At 35.1% G+C, this 23,819-nt stretch overlaps 1 protein-coding gene across 1 annotated transcript in view; it reads left to right on the forward strand.

Annotated features, from left to right (window-relative positions):
- The first annotated feature begins 276 nt into the window (after positions 1-276).
- The window catches only part of LOC145690681 (small ribosomal subunit protein uS7), a 33,550-nt gene continuing 10,007 nt past the window's right edge, over positions 277-23,819 (forward strand). Inside the window, exons 1-3 of the mRNA XM_081765821.1 lie at positions 277-431; positions 17,398-17,524; positions 21,009-21,218. Of these exons, the coding sequence (XP_081621947.1) occupies positions 430-431; positions 17,398-17,524; positions 21,009-21,218 (339 nt within the window). The 5' untranslated portion in view covers positions 277-429. The remainder of the gene's footprint in view (positions 432-17,397; positions 17,525-21,008; positions 21,219-23,819) is intronic.

Below are 23,819 nucleotides of genomic sequence, written 5' to 3' on the forward strand. Positions count from 1 at the left end.
ATATATATATATGTATGTATATAACTGTATTATACTGTGTCTGATGTGGTTAAATGTATAATTAGTTGATGAAACTGTTACTGATGGCTAAGAAATCGAATCCAGAGAGATTTGAGAACTATAGATTCCATGTTCTCCTCCAGTCCATAGTTTTCTTCTCTAGTGCAAATATTTTCTGTCAACTCTCCACGTATTTTTGCCCTTCCCGGTTTGATTTCGTTGGACTTTGTTATTATATTTTGTAAATTGCCGATTGGTCATGTTTAAGACAGTGGAAATGCTAGCGTGTTATTAGTTTGAGGAAAAGAAGAAGAACACAGTATAGTTCCAAAGATAGGAAGAAGAAGTTACCATTCTTTTCCACACGTTGTCGTTGTAGAAGTGAAACGTGCGTTTGGAGGAAATTACGGAAACATATTGTAAATCAATATGTAAGTAATTTTATTGATAGATTAAAATCAAGGCAACTTGTTGTGATTAACTCTGTAGGTTTTTGATTAAAAATAGGTTGCTGTAGGTTTGTTTACTAGTAGCCTTATCCGTAGCACATGCTGTAATGGATTGAACTCAGCGATAAAGTTCCTTCAAAAATATTTTTAAGCTTCTATGTCCTTACGCATTATTGAGGTTATAAAGGACGGAATCTACTATTAACGTGGAATCCAAACCACTACTAGCACTTAAATCTGGTGCAGTTGGGAGATGCACATACCATCATGCAAGAGCAGTCTTCACAGTAGGCCGTTCCCCATCAGCTACAGAATTACAATAGGAATCCAAGCTTTTTAAATACATTCGCTTATTTCTACTAACATTTGGTTACTTAAGGTTACGTTATGTTAGGTCTACATACTTGCATCATCCATTTTTCCTATAAATTTTATGTTCTTTACGTGCTTCTGCTAAAATGTGTAATATTGTTTTAAATATACTAGTGTGTGAATCGGAATATCCTGTCACCTGTGAAATGCGTATCTACCTAAAAATATATTAACGAAAGTCTTGCCTCTTAAATACCCACGGATTTTTACATAAGGTAGCCATGAAGCACAGTACGCAAAATGAAGTGAGGGGCAAGGTTCTAGAATACTTGTCCCCATTCCCAGGTTAACCACTGTATCGCCATACCAATGTTAGGAAATTGCCGGCTTAATTGGAGGCTTTAAGTTTGTGAGGAAGAATTAGTGAAAGAAAGGTGATTGTATTTGTTTGTTGCTTTTGATGTTATAAGCGGTGTGGAGGCAGGCAGACTATTTCGCGGAGAGGTACGCTTGTTTTAGGTAAGATTCTAGAACGCAGGCCCTCCCATCTAGGTTAGTTGCTAGATTGGTTTCTTTCTGTACCAAAGTGTAATATTTAATCCAAGCAGTATTGCCGAGCGAGCGTTAACGAGTGAAGGTGAGTTATAGCCTCGCATGGCACGTTGTTTTTCTATCTTTATTACAGCTAAATGGGAAGGAAGGTTCTACAACACTATACGGATCCATAGATTGTAAAAGGTGCAAAAAAAAAAAAAAATGTGCAAGTCTTTAATTTGCCCATTTTATGTCAACAGGACCCGACCAACCCCTGTGGGGCTTCTAACCCGTTCCTACCACTACTTATACTATGGATCCTTATACTAAAACTGCCCACCAAACGGTACAGATGTATTGTACGGATCCATACATAAATTCATTGTATATATACTTGTCTTTCAGTAAGTCTACTTTGGGGTTAAATTCCAAAGTTGGGCGTCCGTTTCCAGCAAAATTTTAAAAATTTACAGGAAAGATATGGATAATTTGATCGTTTCTATGCTTGATAATATATATAAGAGTCTCGAAAAATATGTTTATGTGTTATGTATAAGCGGTTATAAATATGGGACTATACGGGGAGCGGAGAGAACTACTTGGCGAAAAGTAACCGAACAGTTGCATTGTGGGAAAGAGACGAGCATTTATGTTATCAACATGGCGAATGTACAGGGGCAATGAACTAACAGTTTTAACCTTTGTGAAGCAATACGTTGATAACGAGCAAAATCTTTTAAAAGTTTGTGAAGAGCACGGATTAATGAACCTCATAACAAATTGCAGAAAGTGTGCAAAGGAGGTAACAGCGAAAAAACGTGGCGAAAGCGGACGCCCAACTTCAGAATAAATGCCCTACTTTGTGTATCTTAATCATTTTCGGGATGTGGACTTGCATTCCTCTGAACTGATTCACTTTAGAGGGGCTTCAGTGTACATACACGGTAAGAACTGTTGCGCAAAATTCACTGATCAACTTGCACTAGGTTGCCACTAAGAAGCACGAATGCTTTCTAGCCGAGTGACGGGAGAAGCGCAGCAGGGTGCTCTAGCGGAGGCGAGGGGGGTGTCCATAGGGAGTAGGCGCGTCAGTGGATATGAGTATACATATAAACGAGAATAAAACTGTATATGGCATAAAGTTACCTTACGTGTTGAATTATGTATTTGTACATTACTAGAGACATTATAAGTAGTATCCCGACATGTTTTCTTTGCGTGCATATTTGTGTTCCCGTAACACATTTCTGACGTATATTTCACAATTATGTAGATCCCTTAACTATCGGACATTTCTATAGTTGTGCGTCGTGACTCAGTACATTGACTTCAGATACTTCACTTCACTTTGTATGCTATGGTTATTAACTGACTTGTGGGCGAACCCGTAGATAATAGTGTTCAACTTTCTGTATGGTATAACAGGTTCCACCCGTGGTTGATGTATTTTTACGTAGGTATGCATCTCACAGGTAAGAACACAACATATTTGGATTATTTACACACGAGTCAATTACAATATTCCAATTTGTTCTGTAAATTTTACAATTCTGTGGATCCGTACACTAAATCTGCACCGACGTTTGTTTGGCCTTAACATCCTTATGCAACAACGGAGTTAGGAAGGACAAGGAACACAGCTGAAATGGTTTTAATGAAATTTTCTGTTCCCAATCAACATTATTCTGCGTTACTATTTGAAACCTTATATGGTTATGTGTAAATTCTCAATATCACGTATCTACCATTATGAACAAACTCCATAGCTCTGGATAAGTAGCTTAACAAATAAAACACAGTTCTGACCAGAGCAGAATGAAATATATTAAAAACTATACTTACAATGTGTTACAGTTTCAAGGACCTAACGTCCTCTTCATCTGACACCAGAGTGTTGGTGTCTGATGAAGAGGACGTTAGGTCCTTGAAACTGTAACACATTGTAAGTATAGTTTTTAATATATTTCATTCTGCTCTGGTCAGAACTGTGTTTTATTTGTATATCTACCATTCCTTCTGTATATCTACCATTCCTTCCCTAGAAATTATAAGATCTTCCTTTTTTCTTTCGAAGGACTGGCAAACCTAAGCTTAAAGTGGGATTCGACCACTATTCTGTTTCCACCCGAAAGTAGTCGTCCTATATCTGGGTTCGAACGCGGGACCTGTTCATTATAAAGGCGACCAGTCCACTGACTTTCTTTTTTAAGTGGGGGTAAAACAGTAATAAAATAGAGAAAATCCACCTGCTAAAATATACTTCAAACCTTGGATTAAATAAACTTAATGTGATTATAATAATATTTTAAACATGTCTCTTAGTACATGCTTAGTTTCAGAATTGGCTTGAAACACATATTTATGAAGAAATCATCACTAGAACATTCTGCCATTAAAAAAAAAAAAAAAATGTTAGGGAATTCTGTTTTTACTCGTTCAAATTTGCTGTAACAATGTTCAACTGTAATCTATTGTATAAAAATGGAAAGGATTTTGTTTGCGATCGCATTATGGAGAAACGACTAAATCATTTGAAGTTTTTAATGTAGTTATCACTTAAGTGCATTTTTTGAATTGGGATGGGGGGGAAAGGACAAAATCTATGCGAAAAGTTGAGATTCTTACGATCCTGTCAAGTGAGGAAGATGAAACTGTGTAATAACTCTTCATCAAAGATAAATGGACCCATGTCCCAAGTCTTAGGAATTTCGATTTTGAGGGGAGTATATTCTGTATATTTTTTTCTTTACAATTAAAGCGATATTACCGTTGTTTGTGATCGCATCAGGAAAAACGATTGGACAGTTTGTAATGATGTATTGAACCTATCTTGATTTTAACTTAACTACGTTGTTATAAAAATTTTATTTAAGGGCGCATCCTAGAAAAGGGGATTCAAATATATATATAATATACACAGTATGTCACCAGTCCTCCCACGTTAGAAATAAGTGGACGGTGTCCAGCGTTTTTGAAAATTTTCGTATTAAGGAGACAGATGATTTTCTACAATTCCTTTATAGACAATGGAAACTCGAAATTCTTACAATGACCCGTCGGTCGTGGTCCAGAAAGAAGACTGCAAACAAATTCGAAGTTTCAGAGCACATGGTTCAGCAGGCAAGAAAATTTATATTAGAACACGGAATCTGTGCAGTACCGCATACCACGCTAGGGTAGAAACTATCTGGAGAGAGAGTCCAAATGATTCAGGCCTTTTATCAGGATGATGAGTTTTTCAGGCAAATACCAGGAAATAAAGATAGTCAGCATATCCAGGAATGTGTACATACAGAAAAGGCTTCTGCTATGCAACTTACGTGAGTTGTACTGTTCCTTTAGGGAAGAATATCCCAATTCTAAGTAGGGTTTGCAAAGTTCGTGTAGTCTACGCCCAAAATGCTGTGATTCGGCAGAAATTGAAAACCCATGCAATCTGTATCTGCACCATCCAACAAAATGTTGAGCTGTGCTTCATCAAAAGTTAAAATAGCTACAGAAAAATATTTTCTTATGTGTGAGGATGGGAATCCTGCCTGTATACTTCCACAATACAAACACTGTCCTCGAGAAAACTTGAAAGCACCAACTCCTTTGAACTGTGATCCAGATGATGTAATTGAAAATCGCCAGTAGATGAATACCGATAGAACAGAATTACAAAGCCTTACTGCAAGTGTCGATGATTTGATAGAAATATTAGTGTTAAAGCTTCAACTTCTTATACCCAGGGTGGAAAAAAATCATGATTTTTTCTAAAAAAAGAATCACTTTTGATGATTTTTTTAAAATTTCAATCAAGTCTTTCTCCTCGTATAATACAAGTTGCGAACTGAAGAAAAAGCATTGCGAATTAGTATTAAATGCCAATTATGCCATTTAATTGAAAGTATTGGGGTTCAATTTTGAATTAATCCCCAATCGTTTACCTATATCAACCCCAATTAAGAATGTTTCTTAACAATTTTAAAATACGGCTTTTTTTGTGGTAAATTATAGATTTTCAGTCAGGCATCATCCCTATTTATCTCAGGATCATGGTTCATACCTCATTCTCTTCAGAGTAGAACAGCCTTTAAATCGGTAACATCCACATTTTCCCTACCATGTCCCTGAAGAGGAAAATTTTGACAGAAGTCGGAATTTTTTTGATTTTTTTTTTTTTAATTGTAATTTCAATCCCTTTTGGACTCCCCTGTGGTAACGCACAGATCTCAAAATCAACTGGGAAATACTAAGGGTGTACTAAATTTCAAGCTCTATCTTAAATAGTAAGGGCGGGAAAAATATTTACCAAAGAGCTAAGAACATCCCCACACTACCCCAGATGACCCGGATATAATATAAAAATTTCCTCAGACATCCATATTTATCCTAGAATCATGGTTTGTACATTATTCTCTTCAGAAAAAAAAAAAAAAAAAAAAAAAAAAACAGAATTTTAAACGGTACCATTCTAATATCTCGATCATGTAGACTATCTGGGGCTGGAAAATCACGAAAAAAGGGATTTTCTGTTAAAAAATGTCCTCCTTTTTTTTTACTTTTTACCCCTCTGTACTGCCTCTGTTTAAAGGCAAAGATATGAAACAAATCTGAAAAATATTAAGGGGTGCAGTGAATAAGTGTCCAAAATTTCAAACTTCTAGATGCAAAAGTAAGCCCGCGAAAAATAATATCCTCAAATACCCCAGATTCCCGTATAAAACAGGATCTCAGGTAACAGTTTCCTGAGACATCCCTATTTATCCTAATATCGTGGTTCGTACATCATTCTCTTCAGAATAGAACAGCCTTTCAGATGGTACCATTCATATGTCTCGCAGAATTTCAGTCTTCTGAATGCAAAGTGTAGGCCCGCAAAAAAATAATAAAAATAGGCATAACAAAAAATTTATTTTTTTTAAATTTATGACGTCATCACATTCTGTGTCTTGACGCAGTGAGGCGTGAAAGCATACGTAACGTGCTCTACAATGCATTCAGTCCTGAAAAAACGAAGTGAAAAGCTTTATTGGTACTTTTTTAATCGAATAATGAAGATTTTATCCTATCACCTAAAAATAGGTGATATAACGTAAAAACTTAAGCGTTAAGGAAAAAGTACAGCAACGCTTATCGAAGTGACTCTTTTTTGCACAAAAGCTACTGATATTTGGCAGGGGCATATTTTTAAGAAAATTGTAACTAGCTTGCGGCACGAAATACATAAATTTTGCCTAAAGTTATAAGATCTAAAAAAAATTTTCGGAGAGGGGGGTATGACACTTCTAAATAAGCCCTATTATCTGCTAACAAATATATAGACGCGCACACAAAAGAATCTTCGTCTTAAATGTCGATGGTGATTTCCCCGTTGGAATAGTGAACGATTTACAATATAAACCCTATGTTACGAAGAGAAGAAAACAGGATTGCCCTGTTACCCGTTCAAAAAGGGATTTTCTCTAATCATCATCTGCATGACACTTGTTTTCATACTATGCTGTACATACTGTACATTTGAGTCTCATTGTGTTGTGATTATCATCTTCCATAATCGAAATAACAGAACAGAAACGGACTTTACTTATTTTCACTTTAAATTATTTCGGAATTTGATTTAAATCAACGATTTTTATTTAAAAAATCAAGTGATTTAAATCAATCCACCCTGCTTATACCAGAGTTTGCCCAAGTGGGCCCAGCCCGAAAAAACCCACCGGGTTTTTTCGGGTTGGACCCACCTAAAAGAAACCCACTGGGTTTTTGACCAATTTGTTAGTATATTATTAATACAACTAAGGTGATCACGTTGTAAGTGATTTTTATCACATTTTAGACTTTCCTTGGGTGGATTAGAGGCTTTCACGTTAAGGTATACAACAACATTCAACTTAGGACCTTTATAAAGTTCTGAATGCACTGAATGAATTAAAAAAAAAAAAAAACTTAGCTTGCGATAGTTACAGAACAAATTAATGTATGAATTATGCTTATAACCTATTTAAAGTACAATAACCAATTTTGTACTTTAGAAAATATTTTCCGTGAATAGTATGCTCGTCGAATTGGCGACACCGAGGGACATTATCACTCATATGTTTGACGGGTTTAAGGTCATAAGTGTCGGTATTAATAGTACATATGTAAATACATTAGTAAAACTATTAGTATTATTTCTCACCTTTGATGTAAAGCACAAGGTTCAACTAAAATTTGGTTTTCCAACAATAACAGTTTAATTCAATCATTTGTTGCTACTCTTAAAATAAGCATTCTGTAGAATCAAAACCAGCAATAGCGTAAAAATTCTTGTCAAATTTAAGAAGCTTAATGCTTAGGGTTTCGAAGACTATGTAACGCTTACTATTTCAAGTGCTGAGTTAAAATTTCCGTACTAGTGAAAGTTTTGATGTACATGCCGTGAAAGAAGTGCTCGGGAAATTCCCAAATTAAACGCAGAAGGATCGGAAATGAATACTTCAACAATCAAACTATTTATTTTACGCTTAAGCCTGCCATACGAGCCCCGTTTTTGAGCCCGAGTGTCCCGCGTGCCCGTAAATTTAGTCGGGACAGGGAAATGTCTCGTATTTTAACTCCGTTCTGTTTCTGCTATCAATATCAGCTTATTCGAAAAGTGAAAAACAAGAAAATTCTGACATTGGCTGGGAATCCTCTAATTAGTGAATGAACAGTGCGCTGTTGCATGTAACAGTTTCAAGGAAGTTATAACACCACTCTGTCCGACTTCATAGCGAGTGAAATTTGCAATGCTACTTTTTCCATTGCACTTGACGGAAACTCGGATACTCTCCGGAACATCAAAAAATAAATAAATAAAATAATAATAAAAAGATGGCTTTGAGTGTTTCTACATTTACAAACACAGGGAAGATGACTAATCTTTTCTTCAGCAACACATTAGATAAGTTAACAAGAATTATAATCTTTTTCAGAGGCTAGGGGCACAGAATTGTGGTCTGGTCCAGGTCTTAGAAAAATGTAAATCTGGTCCTGACAATTACACACGACACAAGGACAAAAATCAGCTTTTCATCAGATTAAACTGACGAACGTAATTTTGGCAGATACAGCCATGTAAATAAATATTGCTAAACGCGCGAAAAATATTGAAAGTAGATTGTACCACTGATTTAAATAATTTGCATATTGTTTTCCTGTAAAGCATTTTTATAGCACATCTGAAGTTTTTATGCATCTTCAGTCTATATAATTAATTGCAGGGTACGAACAGAGAAAAGCAGCTGCTGCTTAGTGAACTTTCGCCTATTATATTATTGAAAAAAAAAATACATAAAATGAAATCTTTTAGTTTTAGTCTCACGGTTATGCGTGCTATGCTCAAGGTGACTGTGATGATGAGAAATGATTGAAATGACGGAATGAAGAAAGTGAGAGGAAAGTGAGAATCCCTAGAAAACCCCACACACAAGGTGTTTGTCCACCACAAAGCTCACTTGCCGCGAACTGGGATCGAACTAGGAACCCCATGCACTAGAGGTGAAAGCTCTACCACTGAGCCACCGCGGCCTATTATACTTTTGTCCGTAGCCAGACTACAGTTCATTGCATTGTGTTGGAAATTTGAGGAAGGGGGGAATCTGAGGTGTCCCGTATTCTCATGGAAAAAATATGGCAAGTTTATTTACGCTGGAAGATATTAATTTCATATAAGACATTTTAAAACATTTATTTATTTCATATATGAATTGTATCTTTGTTTTAAATTAATAGACCCCTTTTGGTATTCATATTTGGCGAACGTCAGTCAGGCTTCTGGATGACTTGGTCTACATTTGTTCATTTGTCTGCCAAGCTCCTTCATGGCTACGCGGTTAATATACGCGTCTTCGGCGTGGGACCCGGGTTTGCTTCCCGGAGGGAGCTCATGTGGTTCGGATTCCACGTTAATCAGTAGGTCCCGTCTCATAAAGCCTCGCTGCTGGAAGGGACGTTAAACACAAAATCAACTCAACTCGTTTGTCTGCCTCTACCACACACACTACAGGGTACAACTTTCGGCCTTTTAAGTTAAAATTTTCAGAATACAAGCACGAGACACTCTAAATTTCCCGTATAGATTTTGGCGCCATACCAACGTAAAATTTCAAAATGGCGGCCATTATTTCAAAACAGTGAGTATCCACGCTACGAAGCGCAATTTTCAGTCTTTTAAGTTGAAACTTTGACGGTGGAAGCACGAGATGTGTTAAATTTGCTGTATAGATTTTCTCGGCGATCGAATGTAAAATTTCAAAATGGTGGCTATTCATTTTTTTTTCAAAACAGCAGTAAGTAGAAAATTGTTGCAAGTTGTGACAATGACAATCTTGAAAAATAAACCACATTTTAACATTTTTACCACAAAGACATTGAAATATTTCGAAAAAACCCAATTAAACCCGAAAAAACCCATATGGGCCCAGGTGGGTTGGGCTTTTTCAAAAAAGCCCGGGTTTTTTCAAACCCTGGCTTATACCCCACACACATATCACAAAACAACAGTCAGACTATCGAAAACACCCGAAAGGGACAATAAGTGTTAGAACAGTTATTGCTTTGTTGGACTTTATTCTTTTGTTATTAAAAATGAAACACAAGGATACTCTACAGTTTATCCAGTTGTGATATATTACAAAAGTCCAGGTTGTTGATGCGTTACAAACAAGCAGTCACTGTTTTTTACCAGATGACCTAAATCACGATGTTTCAATGATGTAAAAAATTCAGTCAGAAATAACCACTTACATTAAGGAGCAACTAACCTTGTGTTGAACGTACACATTATTTCAGAGATAGTTGTGCTGCGCAATACAAAAATTGCGAAAACTTCGTCAATTTCTACCACAAGGAAGCTTTCGAGCTGACAATTTCTTGGTCACTCTTTGCCACAGTCATATCAAATCTTCTTGTGATGAAATCATTGTCACAGTTAAGCGACTTACTTAAAAAAAAAAAACTAGCATTCAACGACCATTACAAGATCAAAGTATATCCGTTTATGAAGTGTTTGCTTACCGCAGTGCACACATTGGTAGCATTATTTTGCATAAGATTAAAAAAGGGACATGAACCACATTCGTTCAGATTTAAAACCACATTTATGCAACCAAAAACTATTCCTTGCACAAGAATAGTTTTCATGGTGTTTCTGTCACAGAACAAAGTTGGATTGAAGAAAACAAGTATGGGTTAAAAATATTTTTCAATTTTGAAACTGAAACTAGATGTGAGTCTGATATCTATGGTCTCTTTCAAACAAACCAAAAATTGTAATTAATTATTTTTTTCAAAAAGTATTTTATACCCAAGAGCCTTCCATGAAAATAGCTTATTCGATTGGTGAAAACCGCATCGAAAAATCAACAATGGTTCTCGATAAATGTACGCCAAGTGAACTTTGTGGTCGACAAACACCGTGTGTGTCGATTTTCTTGGGTTTCTCCCGTTTCCTCCCAGTTTATTAATTCCAGTCATTTATCATCAGCGTCTCTTAACCTAACCGCCACAAACATTGGACGTAAAACTGAAAGATATCGTTTCATTTCAACCTACATGTAAAACTAACTATCTCTTTTTCTTTTGAAGTCAGTTAAACGTGGTGGATATTCCGAGAAAACGCCAAATTGTGAAAATTATACCACATTAAAATATAAACCCATACTGATTGATATTTCTAGTATTATTTTGTTCTGTGATAATAGTAGTATTTTGGTGTTTTTTCATATTTTGTACGTATAATGAGAGATTTGCTTTTCTTCGTAATCTGACCATTAATGGTTCTGAATTCTACCGAGAATTTGCATAAAACGTTAGTGAAAAGGATATAAAATTAAAAGGCAATTATTATTCGTGAAAATAGTGATAAGGCAAATTTAAAATTGGTTTAAAGGGACAAGTTTTGCCGATAGATGTCACTACTGTCTTCGTGTCTATCATGTATTATTATTATTATTATTATTATTATTATTATTTTTTTTTTTTTTTTTTTTTTACCGTTCACGAAAATTTGCAATTTCTCTTACAAATTTCAACCTAGAGACTTCAAATTTTTAGAGAAGTAACTTCATAAGCTGTCGAAGGCAACAGTCCGTGCCACTTTTTTATTAAGAATTTTCTTCATTTTTGAAACAGTTCTATTGTTAAAGGTTTCGATATCCATTTCAACAATCAAGCCATTTCAGCAATGAAGAAAATTCTAAATAAGAAATCGGCACGGATTGTTGCCTTCGATAGATTATGAAGTTCCTTGTCTTAAAAATTCAAAGTCTGTAGGTTGAAATTTGTAACAGAAATCGCGAATTTTCGTGAAAGATAAAAAAAAAAAAAACATGTGAGAGATACGAAGACTGTAGTGACATCTATCAGCAAAACTTGTCCCTTTAGACAAACCTTAAATAAATACTCGCTTATCTCTTATATGAAACAAAAATATTTATTTGAGTTATGAATAAAAATACACATAAGAGTAAAAAGTTTAATAATTACCGGTACATGTGAGTAAAACAAAAATCAATCATACTCAGAAGAGAAAATATGTCACAGATAGTTGCAAATTATTCATCATTCGACATAAAATAATCCGGTATATCGTATTTTTTACATAATTCTGGCGGTAATTTACCCAAATACTTGATCTCATTAAAATGGTTCATAATTGATTGTAATTCTCCTTCAGTTTCAGTTAAGCGTTCTCCAAAAATCCATAACGTCTCCAGATTAGGTCTAGGCGTTATCTCCAATATTTTAGATATGAAAGTCTCTGATCTGTTCACTACTTTCTCAATAACTATATCTCTTAGTGAAGCAGCACCTTTTAATAGGTTTATTACACTGTCTTCAGAAATGTACGTATAGAACTTTACAATCCTTAATTTAGGCATACTGTGAATTTCTTTCAAATAAACTGTGAAATTTGGTGGATTTGGGGCAGATATTCCAAGTATTTCCAAATTATTACAGCAAGTAAAGAGCATACCCAAATCCAGAAAAGCGTTTGAAAAGAGATTATAACTTAAGCATAGTCGTCGGAGATTTTGTCCCTTATTTGTGATATATTGTAAAATTAGATTGTGCAACATATTGTTTTCATCAACTGATTGTGAGCCAAACAATACTGTGAGTGACTTAAGTGGATTTAGTTCTTGGAAACTAACGACGTCATTAGTTATACCTCTAAATTCCAGGTTTTCCAAATGTGGACATAAAATAAGTAAAAAATTAAGAATATCAGGTGACAAAATATCTAATTTTATAACTTTGAGACTTAGAGTGCTTTCGCTATTTTTCTCAGGGAGAGACCACTTGATACTGTTCAAATGCGAAATAATTGTCTCTAGCTTTACCGAAATGTATTCTAAGTTCTTCAATAGTTCTAGTGTCATCAGAATCGTTTTTGAAGATATGCCATTATATTGTGAAAGTTTTAAACTTTTTAACGTTTTGCAAAGTTTGGTTTTAGATCTCGAAAATATAGTGACGATCCCATCATCTCGTGGCACAAGTTCAGTTGGATTTATCAGTTGAACAATTGACGTAAAGATTCCTGGAATTTTCCAAATTCTGCTGTAGATTTCGTCCTTATCACCATCGTTAAAAATTATATTCTCGTTCCCATTTGTGATTTGCATATTTTGGCGTGTTATCACTTGTGTTAAAAGATTAATGCCAACATCCGATATTGGAGAATGTGTTACATCTAATTCCTCAAGTTGATGACATTCTTCACCAATTAATTGCATTATCTCATCGGTAGTATATTTACACAGATGCAGAGTGACCAATCCTCTCGCAGATTTCAAAATGTCTTTTATTAGTCGTTGATCTATAGAAGTCATGGCGATAGAGTTCGTAAATAGCCCCTCGAGTTTTAAAGAAAGAAGTGATTCTCCAAACTCCTTCAGTAATTCTAAAAGTCTTGTTACGTAGTTATGATTAATATAAGCATTAGTAAGAGTAACTTCAAAGCTCGTCATTTTGTTTGAAGCTAAAATTTCTACAAGAAATAATAATAACGGGTAGGAATCAGGAGATGCGTAAGCAATAGGATGTATCTGTTCTAGTTCATCATCATCATCATCGCCGCCCAAAACAATCACATTTTCTCGTTGTTTATATTCGAGTGTATATTTCATGAGTACTGTCTTTATGTCTTGAGGTATTCCTCTGAAATACTCATGGAAAATGTTTCTCTTTTTATAGAAAGTAATTATATCAGTAAACGTTTCTGGTTTCATTCGAATAAGGTATTGAGCTATTTGTTTCAAAATAAGATCGTAGAGTGAGGAAACCTTTGTGAAACGCATTATAAATTTATCAATATGTAACCGGTTCCAAATTCATGAATTTTCATTTTTAATATAGAGTTACGTGGCAACCAAATTGATCATTGTTGAAAACAGATAAGTAAATTTATTAACAATCAATATGAAATTCTATACTATTATTTGAGTTTAAGGGTCTTCACTACAGCGAAATTAAACTACCGCTAATTTTAGAGTTTTTCTATAGTATCTTCAAAACAAATGAAAATATTCGAAAAGCAGAAACGTAGTGAACTAGACAATACGATTTGGCATGTGATACCTTTACCGTAATTCATCTATCTGCTTTTGGTATACGCTATTTGCAGAACCCGCAAAAAATGCTAAATCTATCTACTGTTGCAAATCGAAAGCAGATAGATGAGTTGTGATAACGGTATCACATGCAAAATCGTATTGTCTAGTTCACTACGTTTCTGCTTTTCGAATATTTTAATTTGTTTTGAAGATATTACAGAAAAACTCTAAAATTAGCGGTAGTTTAATTTCGCTGTAGCGAAGACCCTTAACGGAACAAATGACCACCAAAGTAGAGAAGGTAAGAATCGAGCACGAGAATCGATTCTCAGATACTCGGCTTCTTTGGAACTGATTCTACATTCAGTTTCATTGTGCTCACCCTACATTACTGACTGGCATTAACGAACATGCACTATTCACTGACTCATCTCGCTGACTCATTTGGAAAATAACCCTTAACGCAAACTAAAATATTTCTAAAGAGTCTTGAAGTCGTTAAAGTAGCTTATGCCCTCTTTCGTTCAGATGTCAGCAGTGCGGAGGATCAATAAAGCAGCCAATGAGGAAGTAACAAATCCGAGACAAGAATTAATTGAGTCCAGGAGAAAAAGGAAGTAGCAGCAACAAAATGCAAAACAGCAGATTTCAATATACGTCTGTTCACGTAACGGGCTCACTTTTCTATAGCGCAGAGTAGTTGTGTTTATTCAGATCGGAGAACCAGGCCTAACTTTATTCGAATCCTTTCAGTCGGTGAAAATTTCAAATCTAATAAGGAACTATTTTATAAAAGAATGTAGGAAGACTTAATAAATGTAATTAATTCCTTCTAAACTGGGGCAAATGATGATATCCGTTTCCTGCTGATTTTGTTGATAATGCGTTTGCCTTTGGTGCATTGTATACCGGGTTCGATTCTTGGTGGATAGCATTTAGCGTATTGAGGTTTTACTGTTATTTTTTTTTCTATTCATACTTCCGGAGAGTTTTGCTGCACTGGAGCTAAGATAACTTACGAGGTCCCATCGCGGTGAAATTAAAATACCTCTAATTTTACAGTAATTATGTGATATGTTCAAATATATAAAAGATAATCGAAAAGTGGAACAACAGCTCGCTAGACAATATTATTTTACATGAGATACCGTTATCACGACCCAGCCATTTAGAAAGTCGGCGTTTATTTTCACGTTTTTAAATGGCTGCAAACGGAAAGCTACTAGGTGACTCGTGATAACGGTACCTCATGCAAAATAATATTGTCTAGCGCGGTCTTGTTTCACATTTCAGTGATCTTCTATCTATTTGAAGATATTACATAATTACTATAAAATTAGCGGTATTTTAATTTCGCAGTGATTAGGCCTCGTAAATTGAGATTACATGTCATTCTTGTGCAGAATACGTTTGTCAGCTAATAATGTCTCAGTGCGGTCCCCTTACATTCTGATTTTGCCCCCGGACAAAATTTTCTGGAGGAAAGTCTGATTCAGATTCCGCCTTATGGTATAGGTCCATGTTTCATATAGCTTTACTGCTAAAAAGAAAACACTAAACTTCAACAAACAAGCAGATTTAACATTTGACTTTTTTTAACGCAAGAGAATCTGCAATTTCCAAATTTACTTGTTCACTCAACTGATTTTTTTTTTTTTTTTTTTTTTTCGTTTATCATTCAGACAATATTTAGATATAACTTAAATAACTGATGATCTGCATTTTAGATTTCTTCCCAGAGGAGAGGACTTTCAACAGAGGAGGGTAAAAAGTATTATTGCGAATGTTTGAAACCCTTTGTGTTAGAACGAATGTATGGTGCTAGCGCAAAATTTCGTAGTGCATGGGGAGCTTTTCTCTAGGGCATCATGTGAAATTATCACTGCGTAGGCGATATGGAACTCTGGACTAGGAAAGCAGTGATGAAGGCTGAATGCAGACCACACGTTGCCCAACTAAAAACAGACTGGGCGATCCCTTCGTGAATTAACGTCGGGAGTTTAGAAATGAATTGAAGTTTCTAATTTACGTCTCGTAGTTCTGTTACGTGAGCTAAATGAGGCGGGTGATTAATGACACTAAATGATAATGAAATACTGATAAAGGGAGAATGTGGGAGGAAATGGGAGGACCTCGAGAAAATCCACGAAAACGCTGTTGTTCACCACAGACTTACATGTTTGGTATCCAACGAAGGACCCATCGTGTCAGAGGTGAGCTCTCAATAACTGTGCCACGTTGCCTCCAGTCAAGATCGATTGATCAGTTGTACTTTAATCAGTTTGTTTACAGTTGTGTTTCTTTGTTGGTTTGCTACACTGGTTATAGAAGAAATTCAGTATTCAGTGGCTTGATAGTACGTTGAATGCCCCAAAACCGCGTTGCGCTAGCTTTACCTGATCGCTTTGTACTATTTCCTCCACTCCCTTGAGATGTTTTGATTCCAAGATTGATATACGATATGTGCGTGTTTTCCCTGTGTAATTGCGCCAGTATGATCTTGGAATCACAGTTCTGGACAATTAAATAACATCTAAAAAGCAATTACAGTGCTTCGTTTAAACTTGTATTATTAAGATTTTACCATCATACGGATTAAGATAGGAGTTTCAGATTTAAAAGAAATCATTCGATTTAAATAATTTTGATTTAATTCAAGCAACCCTGGTCGTCAGTCAAAAACGGTTAGTAACCACTGCCTTAGATAATCAACGATATACTGAAGAGCACGATCAGAACAATGTAGTAAAACGTAAGATGATAACAAAACTTTCAGTCAACAGATAACAGAAGTATGAATTAAATGAACCGATTTTCCTAGTGTCCTAGACACATTAACAAGTTTGACCGGAATAATTGAGACTTCCCATAGATTTCTTGCACATAACTGGGGCGCGGTGGCTCAGTGGTAGAGCGTTCACCTCCGGTGCTTGGGGTCCCTGGTTCGATCCCAGCTCACCCTGTGTGGACTTGGACAAACACCGTGCTCGTGGGTTTTCTCGGGGTTCTCCCACTTTCTTCATTTCTCATCATCGCTGTCTCCTTTAGCTTAACCGGCATAGTCTTGGGACGTAAAACTGAAAGATTTCATTTCATTTTTTTCTTCCACATAACTGTTAACGAGTCCTTAGAAAAGTAATGACGTAGTGGAGGGAATCTACGAAAGCCTGGAGACAAATGTGTCCTTTCTTTGCTCGTATTCACCTTGGTTTCGTCCTAGCAGCAACCAACAAGTGGTATTTGATCCATATGTTCTCCAACAGGAATCACACTCATGACTAGCAAATTGCTAATGTTCAATCAGGAAACCACAAAGACTCACTTCGAGGACCACAGTTTGATAACCCCTGTCTTAGAAAATTTAACGAGTGAAAAATTGTGGGACTGAGCCGGGTTTCTGATTTACTGTGCAGGGAGAATAACTACTATGCTGTTCGAAAACAGCTGCATACTTCTACTGAAATCGTCGTAGCGTAAAGAGAATCTGTTGATTCCATCCTTGTTCTGTACTAATCTTTCCTTGTTTATTTCTGCAGGACGATGGAGACAGAAGAATTTGAAGAGGGTTCACTGAGCATTGCACAGCCGGCAGAACTTCCAGAAATTAAGCTGTTTGGCCGATGGAGCTGCGATGATGTGCAAGTGTCTGATATGTCATTGCAAGTAAGTTCTAATTTTGTATAATATCTTGTTACAAAACTAATGCCATTGGCAAAATAAGTGCTCATGCTTAGATTGTCTATACTAATTAGAGGATGCTTAATCAAATGAAGATATTTTAGATGCATCCGTCCATAGAGTCATGAGAAAAATGATCTCAAAATTGGGATCTTTAAATTACCCGTATGCTACTCTCGAATACATTTCTAATTGAGCTTTTTATACTAATTTAGGTATCCTAATATACCAATAGGACTGTTTCTAAACATATCTATGACCTCAGCGTTCGGGTGTTTATTCTATATTTATTTATATCCAAAATTTTACATCACTTTTCTTGTGACCGTGTGTACAGATATGTTCATAAATACTTCCATTGGATTCAGCGTCCTCAAATTAGTGCAAAAAGCGCAATTAGAGCTAGTGTGGGCACTTTTTACCAGTGGCAATTAACGTTAGTTCTTCTATACATTTAAACAAGACGAAGAAAGGGCTCAAAAAGTCCCGGGCGTCAGGTTCCAGTGGTGACTTCATGAATCTGGTGTCCTGTACTTTATTCAGTGTTAAAGTACACTGTCAGTCACCACTGATGAGGAATTATTATTCTTTATGTTGGGAGAGTATTTACGTAAACTTATTTAGTAATTGTATTAAGTTATCTTCCTTAAGTTTAAATGTAATATGTTTGTTTTGAATTCGTAATCTATGCGTTCTTTAACTTTATATATATATATATATATATATATATATATATATATATATATATATATATATATATATATATATATAGTGATCTCGCGTAGCGTAGTCGCTAACGCTTTCGCTTTCGGTGCAAGCCATCCCGGATTCGATTCCTGGTGGGGACACACTGTCGAAAAAGTGTAAAACGTTTTTTCAGACCAGCCACCCTAAATGAGATTTTCCTGGGTTTCCTCATTCACATCAGACAAATACCAGGGTGGTACCTAACTTATAGGTCTCAGGTCGCTTCCTTTCTTCCTTCTCTTTCCCCGGATAGTGTGCTCACTGAGTGAAGTCATCCCTCATGTACGTGACTGGCTAAATGGCCATAAATGCCGAAAGCCCAGGAATGTAAATGTTTTTTGTTTGTTTGTTTGTTTGTCTGTTTAGTTTTCAGGTTTTATGATTAGTACATATGTTTTATGATTAGTAAATATATTCGTTGAATATTATTCATTAGTGATTTAAGATCGGAAGTAAAAGAAATCTAATTTACTATTACGTCAAGGTAGTAGAGAAGTGTTACACTTTATTCTACAGGGTTTGTTACGGTAATGAGGCGACTTCTTTGCAACTTTCTAAAATCAAATTAATTTAAATTTTCTATATAACGAGTTTTTAATCCCTACACAAGAATAGTAACAGTTCATACCAGAGTCTTTGCTGTACTCTTTCCCTGATTTATTTCCTATCTACGCTCACTTGAGATATTACTTCATTTAATCCTACTTCTAGCAAGAAATTACTATAGCCGATAGTAAGTAGTTTGGTATACTAAATCTCCTTTATGTATTTACCCTGTCCTTGTGTCCGTTCGTCCGGGAAACAAAAGAATCTCAAGAACTACTTGATGTATAAGTACCAAATTTAATCATGTTGTAGGGGATCAAAAGTTACGAATGAGGTTCGTTGGTCGATATTCGATATTCAAAGCAGAAATGGTATTTAAAAAAAAAAAAAAAAAAAAATCAACATTTTCCGATTATTACGTTGGTCAATATAAATGAAAACGACAATAGGTAGCGAAAAGCGGTTTTCCGCAATCGATTAAGGCTCCAAAAATACATTTTCTATCTATTTTGAACTCTACTAAAACCAGAAATGATAGAAATCCCCTACAATTTCTTGTTTCAATATTGATCTTTATAGAGCAAAAACAGGAAGAGGTAGCGAGAAACGGTTTTCTGGAATTCATTTAGCATTTTAAAAATATAGTGACCACCTTCCCTGTTAACTCCCTGTTCAATCTGAAAGTGGTAGAATTCAACAACTTCCGGTTTTAACGTTAATCACAATAAAATGAAAACCTAAAAGATAGCGAGAAGCGTTTTTCTGTAATCTCTCTACTAAAACCGACAATGGTAGAAATTACTACCACTCGCGGTTACAGTATTAAGACAATATCACGCCGTAGAAACAAAATTTCTTCACATGGTGTACATGTGACACTGCTACTTATTTAAACCACAATCCTTAAGGCAACAAGCATTATACGTTTCGTTGGCGTCCGCTGGTTCCCCGCAAACGCTAATGAATGAAACAATGACGATATTTCTGGGCCGAAGTTCCATTTATCTGCGTTTTGGTGGATAGTTGCTAATAGAACGGAAGGAATATTTATTTACATTAGATTCCATTGTATATACCTGCATGTTCTTGTAACAAACCATATGAAGAGTATCTATCGGGGGAAAAATGCGCGTTTTTGTGTCTTCGTTATAATAAGTGATTTCGTTACCATACTTAAGCAACTTACACAGCAGTATCTTACATTTATACCTGTGTGGTTATATAATTCTACTAGTAGTTTAAACCATCTAAAAATGACCTATTCCTTTCACAAGATGCAGGAAAGCCTACTATTACAGAGGAAAAATATTCGAAATATGTAGCACATAACATTCACATAATTTGCCAACAAGAACTAGCAGGTTAGAAAATGAAATCCAATGAGCTCATTAATTGGGAGAATGTATTCCTTGCTGCCTATTTGAAATTGCATTCGATTATGAATGCCAGTTTAAACAAATATTTCTCCTGCTTTCCATTTACCAACAAATACATTCTGTCAGTATATTTGTAGTACGAATCTATACCAATTAGAAGAAAGCAGAAAGTTAATTAATAAATAAATGAAAAAGTACAAGTATAATGTGGCATAAAAGTTAGAGGTTGTATTGCAGTTACTTTCATTTCATTCATTTTAAATTCATTGTGTTCCTGTTGAATTTCTAATATGTTTTAACATATATGTCTGTTATTTTATTTTGTTTCTAGTTCTGATGATAAATACAGATGTATACTTGAGATATAATCATTCAAAGAATTTCGTTAGTGACTGAAGAGTAGAGGAAATAATACAAATATAATTTACTTTACTCGAGAGTAGGCTAGAGGTCTTATACTTTATTCCACAGACTTTAGTAGGTTCTAAAATCCCTAGCGTACTAGTTCAAATTTTACAATAGTTGTAAAATGTATAAATAAGCTCTAAGAATTTCGCGGGGAGAAGACTGAAACTCCCAGTTTATATATGCATTTCCTATTGAGCAACACTACTACATCTTTTTCAACCTATAAACAATAAGTTTAGAAGCATGAAATAGTTAGTAGTAAATTGGGGTTCTGCAGTGAAGTAGAAATGAATTTGAACTGTGGTATTGGTAAACCTGAATCCTTGGATGCTTTTGGTTTTATATCGAGATTCTGTTGAAGGTGAATAAGCACTATTTTATTCTTATTACAGGATTACATAGCAGTGAAAGAGAAAAACGCCAAGTATTTGCCCCATTCTGCTGGACGATATGCTGCCAAACGATTTAGAAAGGCTCAGTGTCCAATCGTGGAACGGCTGACCAATAGCTTGATGATGCATGGTAGGAACAATGGAAAGAAGTTGATGGCTGTGCGCATTGTGAAACATGCATTCGAAATTATACATCTGCTCACTGGGGAGGTATGTACAAATCAATCTTATTTATGTACAGTGTTTCCTGTATATACGACTGCTCGGATGTTGTGTCGAAAATATTGGATATATATATATATATATATATATATATATATATATATATATATATATATATATATATATACTTGAAATACATTATACATGAAAATAATGTGTAGCTGTGAACAGAAATTTATATAGAAAGAAGCCAACCAATGCCACTAAATTTGGCACACACAATAGGTCTTCTGAACTAATCATGTATGAAGTTTTTCAGCTTTAAACCATCCATAAATGTAAAGAAAGCTTTCACAGGATTCGAACATTATCTTGTTGAACAAAAATGTAACTCTAGAGTTCATTAAATAAAAAGGAAATGTAATTACTATTATCAGGGTTTTTAAGAAATCATTTATTTCTTTATTTATTTAAATCGATTTTGATTTAAATCAAATCTTTCTCCTCGTATACTACAAGCCGCGAACTGAAGAAAAACCATTAGGAATTAGTACTAAATGCTAATTATGCCATTTAAGTGAAAGTATTGGGGTTGAATTTTGAATTAATCCCCAATCGTTAACCTATATCAATCCCAAACAATATTTCTTAACCCTTTTAAATTATGTTTTTTTAAGGGTAAACTATAGACTTTCAGTCAAGCAGCTACAGCATCATCCATATTTATTCTAGGATCATGGTTTATACTTCATTCTATTCAGAATAGAACAGTCTTTGAAACGGTAATATTCACATTTCCCTATCATGTCCCAGAAGCGGGAAATTTTGAGAGAAATCAGGATTTTTTCTGTTTCTTCAAATTTTGATCCCCTCTGGACCCCTTTGTTAACGCACAGATCTCAAAATCAGCTGGGAAATACTAAGGGGTACACTAAATGTGTGTACTAAACTTCAAGCTTCTACCTTTAATAGTAAGAGCGGGGAAAATATTGAACAATGAACGATGAACATCCCGACTTGACCCGGATGTAATACAAACATTTCCGCAGACACCCCTATTTATAGTAGGATTCTGATTTGTATATTACTCTCTTCAGAATGAAAGATTTTCAAACGGTACCATTCAAATGTTTTCATCGTATATCTGGGGGCGGGAAAATCACGAAAAAGGGATTTTCTGTTAAAAGATATTCCTTTTTTACTTTTTACCCCTCTGGACCCCCCCCCCCCCCTCTGTTTTACGGCAGATATCTGAAACAAACCTGAAAAATACTAAGAAGTGCACTGAGTGATAGTGCTAAATTTCAGTCATCTAGGTGCAAAAGTAAGCCCGCAAAAAAAGTAATATCCCCCAAGTACTCCAGATTTCCGTATAAAACAGGATCCCAGGTAACAGTTTGTTGAGACATCCCTATTTATCCTAGGATCATGGTTCGTACATTACTCTCTTCAGAATAGAACAGTCTTTCAAACGATACCATTCATATGTCCCTATCTGAGGCGGAAAAATCGCGAAAAAAGCCATTTTTGGGAAAAATATACTTTATTTATTTATTTTATTTTACATTTTTGCCCCTCTGGACCCCCTGTTTTCACGCAGAGATCTGAAAGCATCTGAAAAATACTAAGGGGGTGCACTGAATGAGTGTGCGAAATTTCAGTCTTCTAAATGCAAAATGTAAGTCTGCCAAAAAATAATAGGTATAAAAAATACGTGTTTAAATGACGCAAAAAGGCGTGAAAGCACATGTATCGTGTTCTACAATGCTTCCAGTCTCGAAAAAAAAAAAAAAAAAAAAAAAAACCTGTAAAAAGCTTTATTGATACTTTTTTATTCGAATAATGAAGATTCTACCCTATCACCTAAAAATAGGTGATATAATTTAAAAGGTTAAGCATTAAGGAAAAAGTACAACAACGTTTATCAAAATGACACTTTTGTGTCACAAAAGTTGCTAATATTTGGCAGGGGCATACTTTTTAAAAATTGGAACTAGCTTGCGGCACGAAATTCATAAATTTCACCTAAAGTTATATTTAAAAAAAAAAAAAAAAAAAATCGGAGAGGGGATAGAACCCCCCTAAATACGTCCTATTATCTGGAAACAAACAAACAGACGTGCACACAAAACGATTTTTTGCACGGGGTTGATGGTGGTTTCCCCGTTGGAATAGTTAACGATTTAAAAATCCAAATGTTATGAAGAGCAGAAAGCAGGATTGCTCCGTTACCCGTTCAAAATGGGATTTTCCTCTAATCATCCTCTGCGTGACATTTGCTTTCATACTATGCTGTAATTACTGTACATTTAAGTCTCATTGTATTATGATTATTAACTTTCATAATCGAAATAACAGAACAGAAACGGGAGTTTACTTATTTTCATTTTAAATTAATTTATTTCGGGATGTGATTTAAATAACGATTTTTGTTTTAAAAAAAAAATCAAATGATTTAAATCAGACTGATTTAAATCAATCCACCTTGACTATTATGTTGGTATAACTAAGTGTAACAGATATATATATATATATATATAAAGATTTAAATAATGTATTCGAGATTCCAAAGAGGGTAATGTGGCTGTTTTAAATGTTTTTAAGGATTCAGATACTGCCAATCATAATATAAAAGGTAGATACGAGCAT

This window comes from Thermobia domestica, chromosome 7 (genome assembly GCF_964235325.1).
Source record: "Thermobia domestica chromosome 7, izTheDome1.hap1.1, whole genome shotgun sequence".
In the NCBI taxonomy this organism is placed as follows: Eukaryota; Metazoa; Arthropoda; class Insecta; order Zygentoma; family Lepismatidae; genus Thermobia; species Thermobia domestica.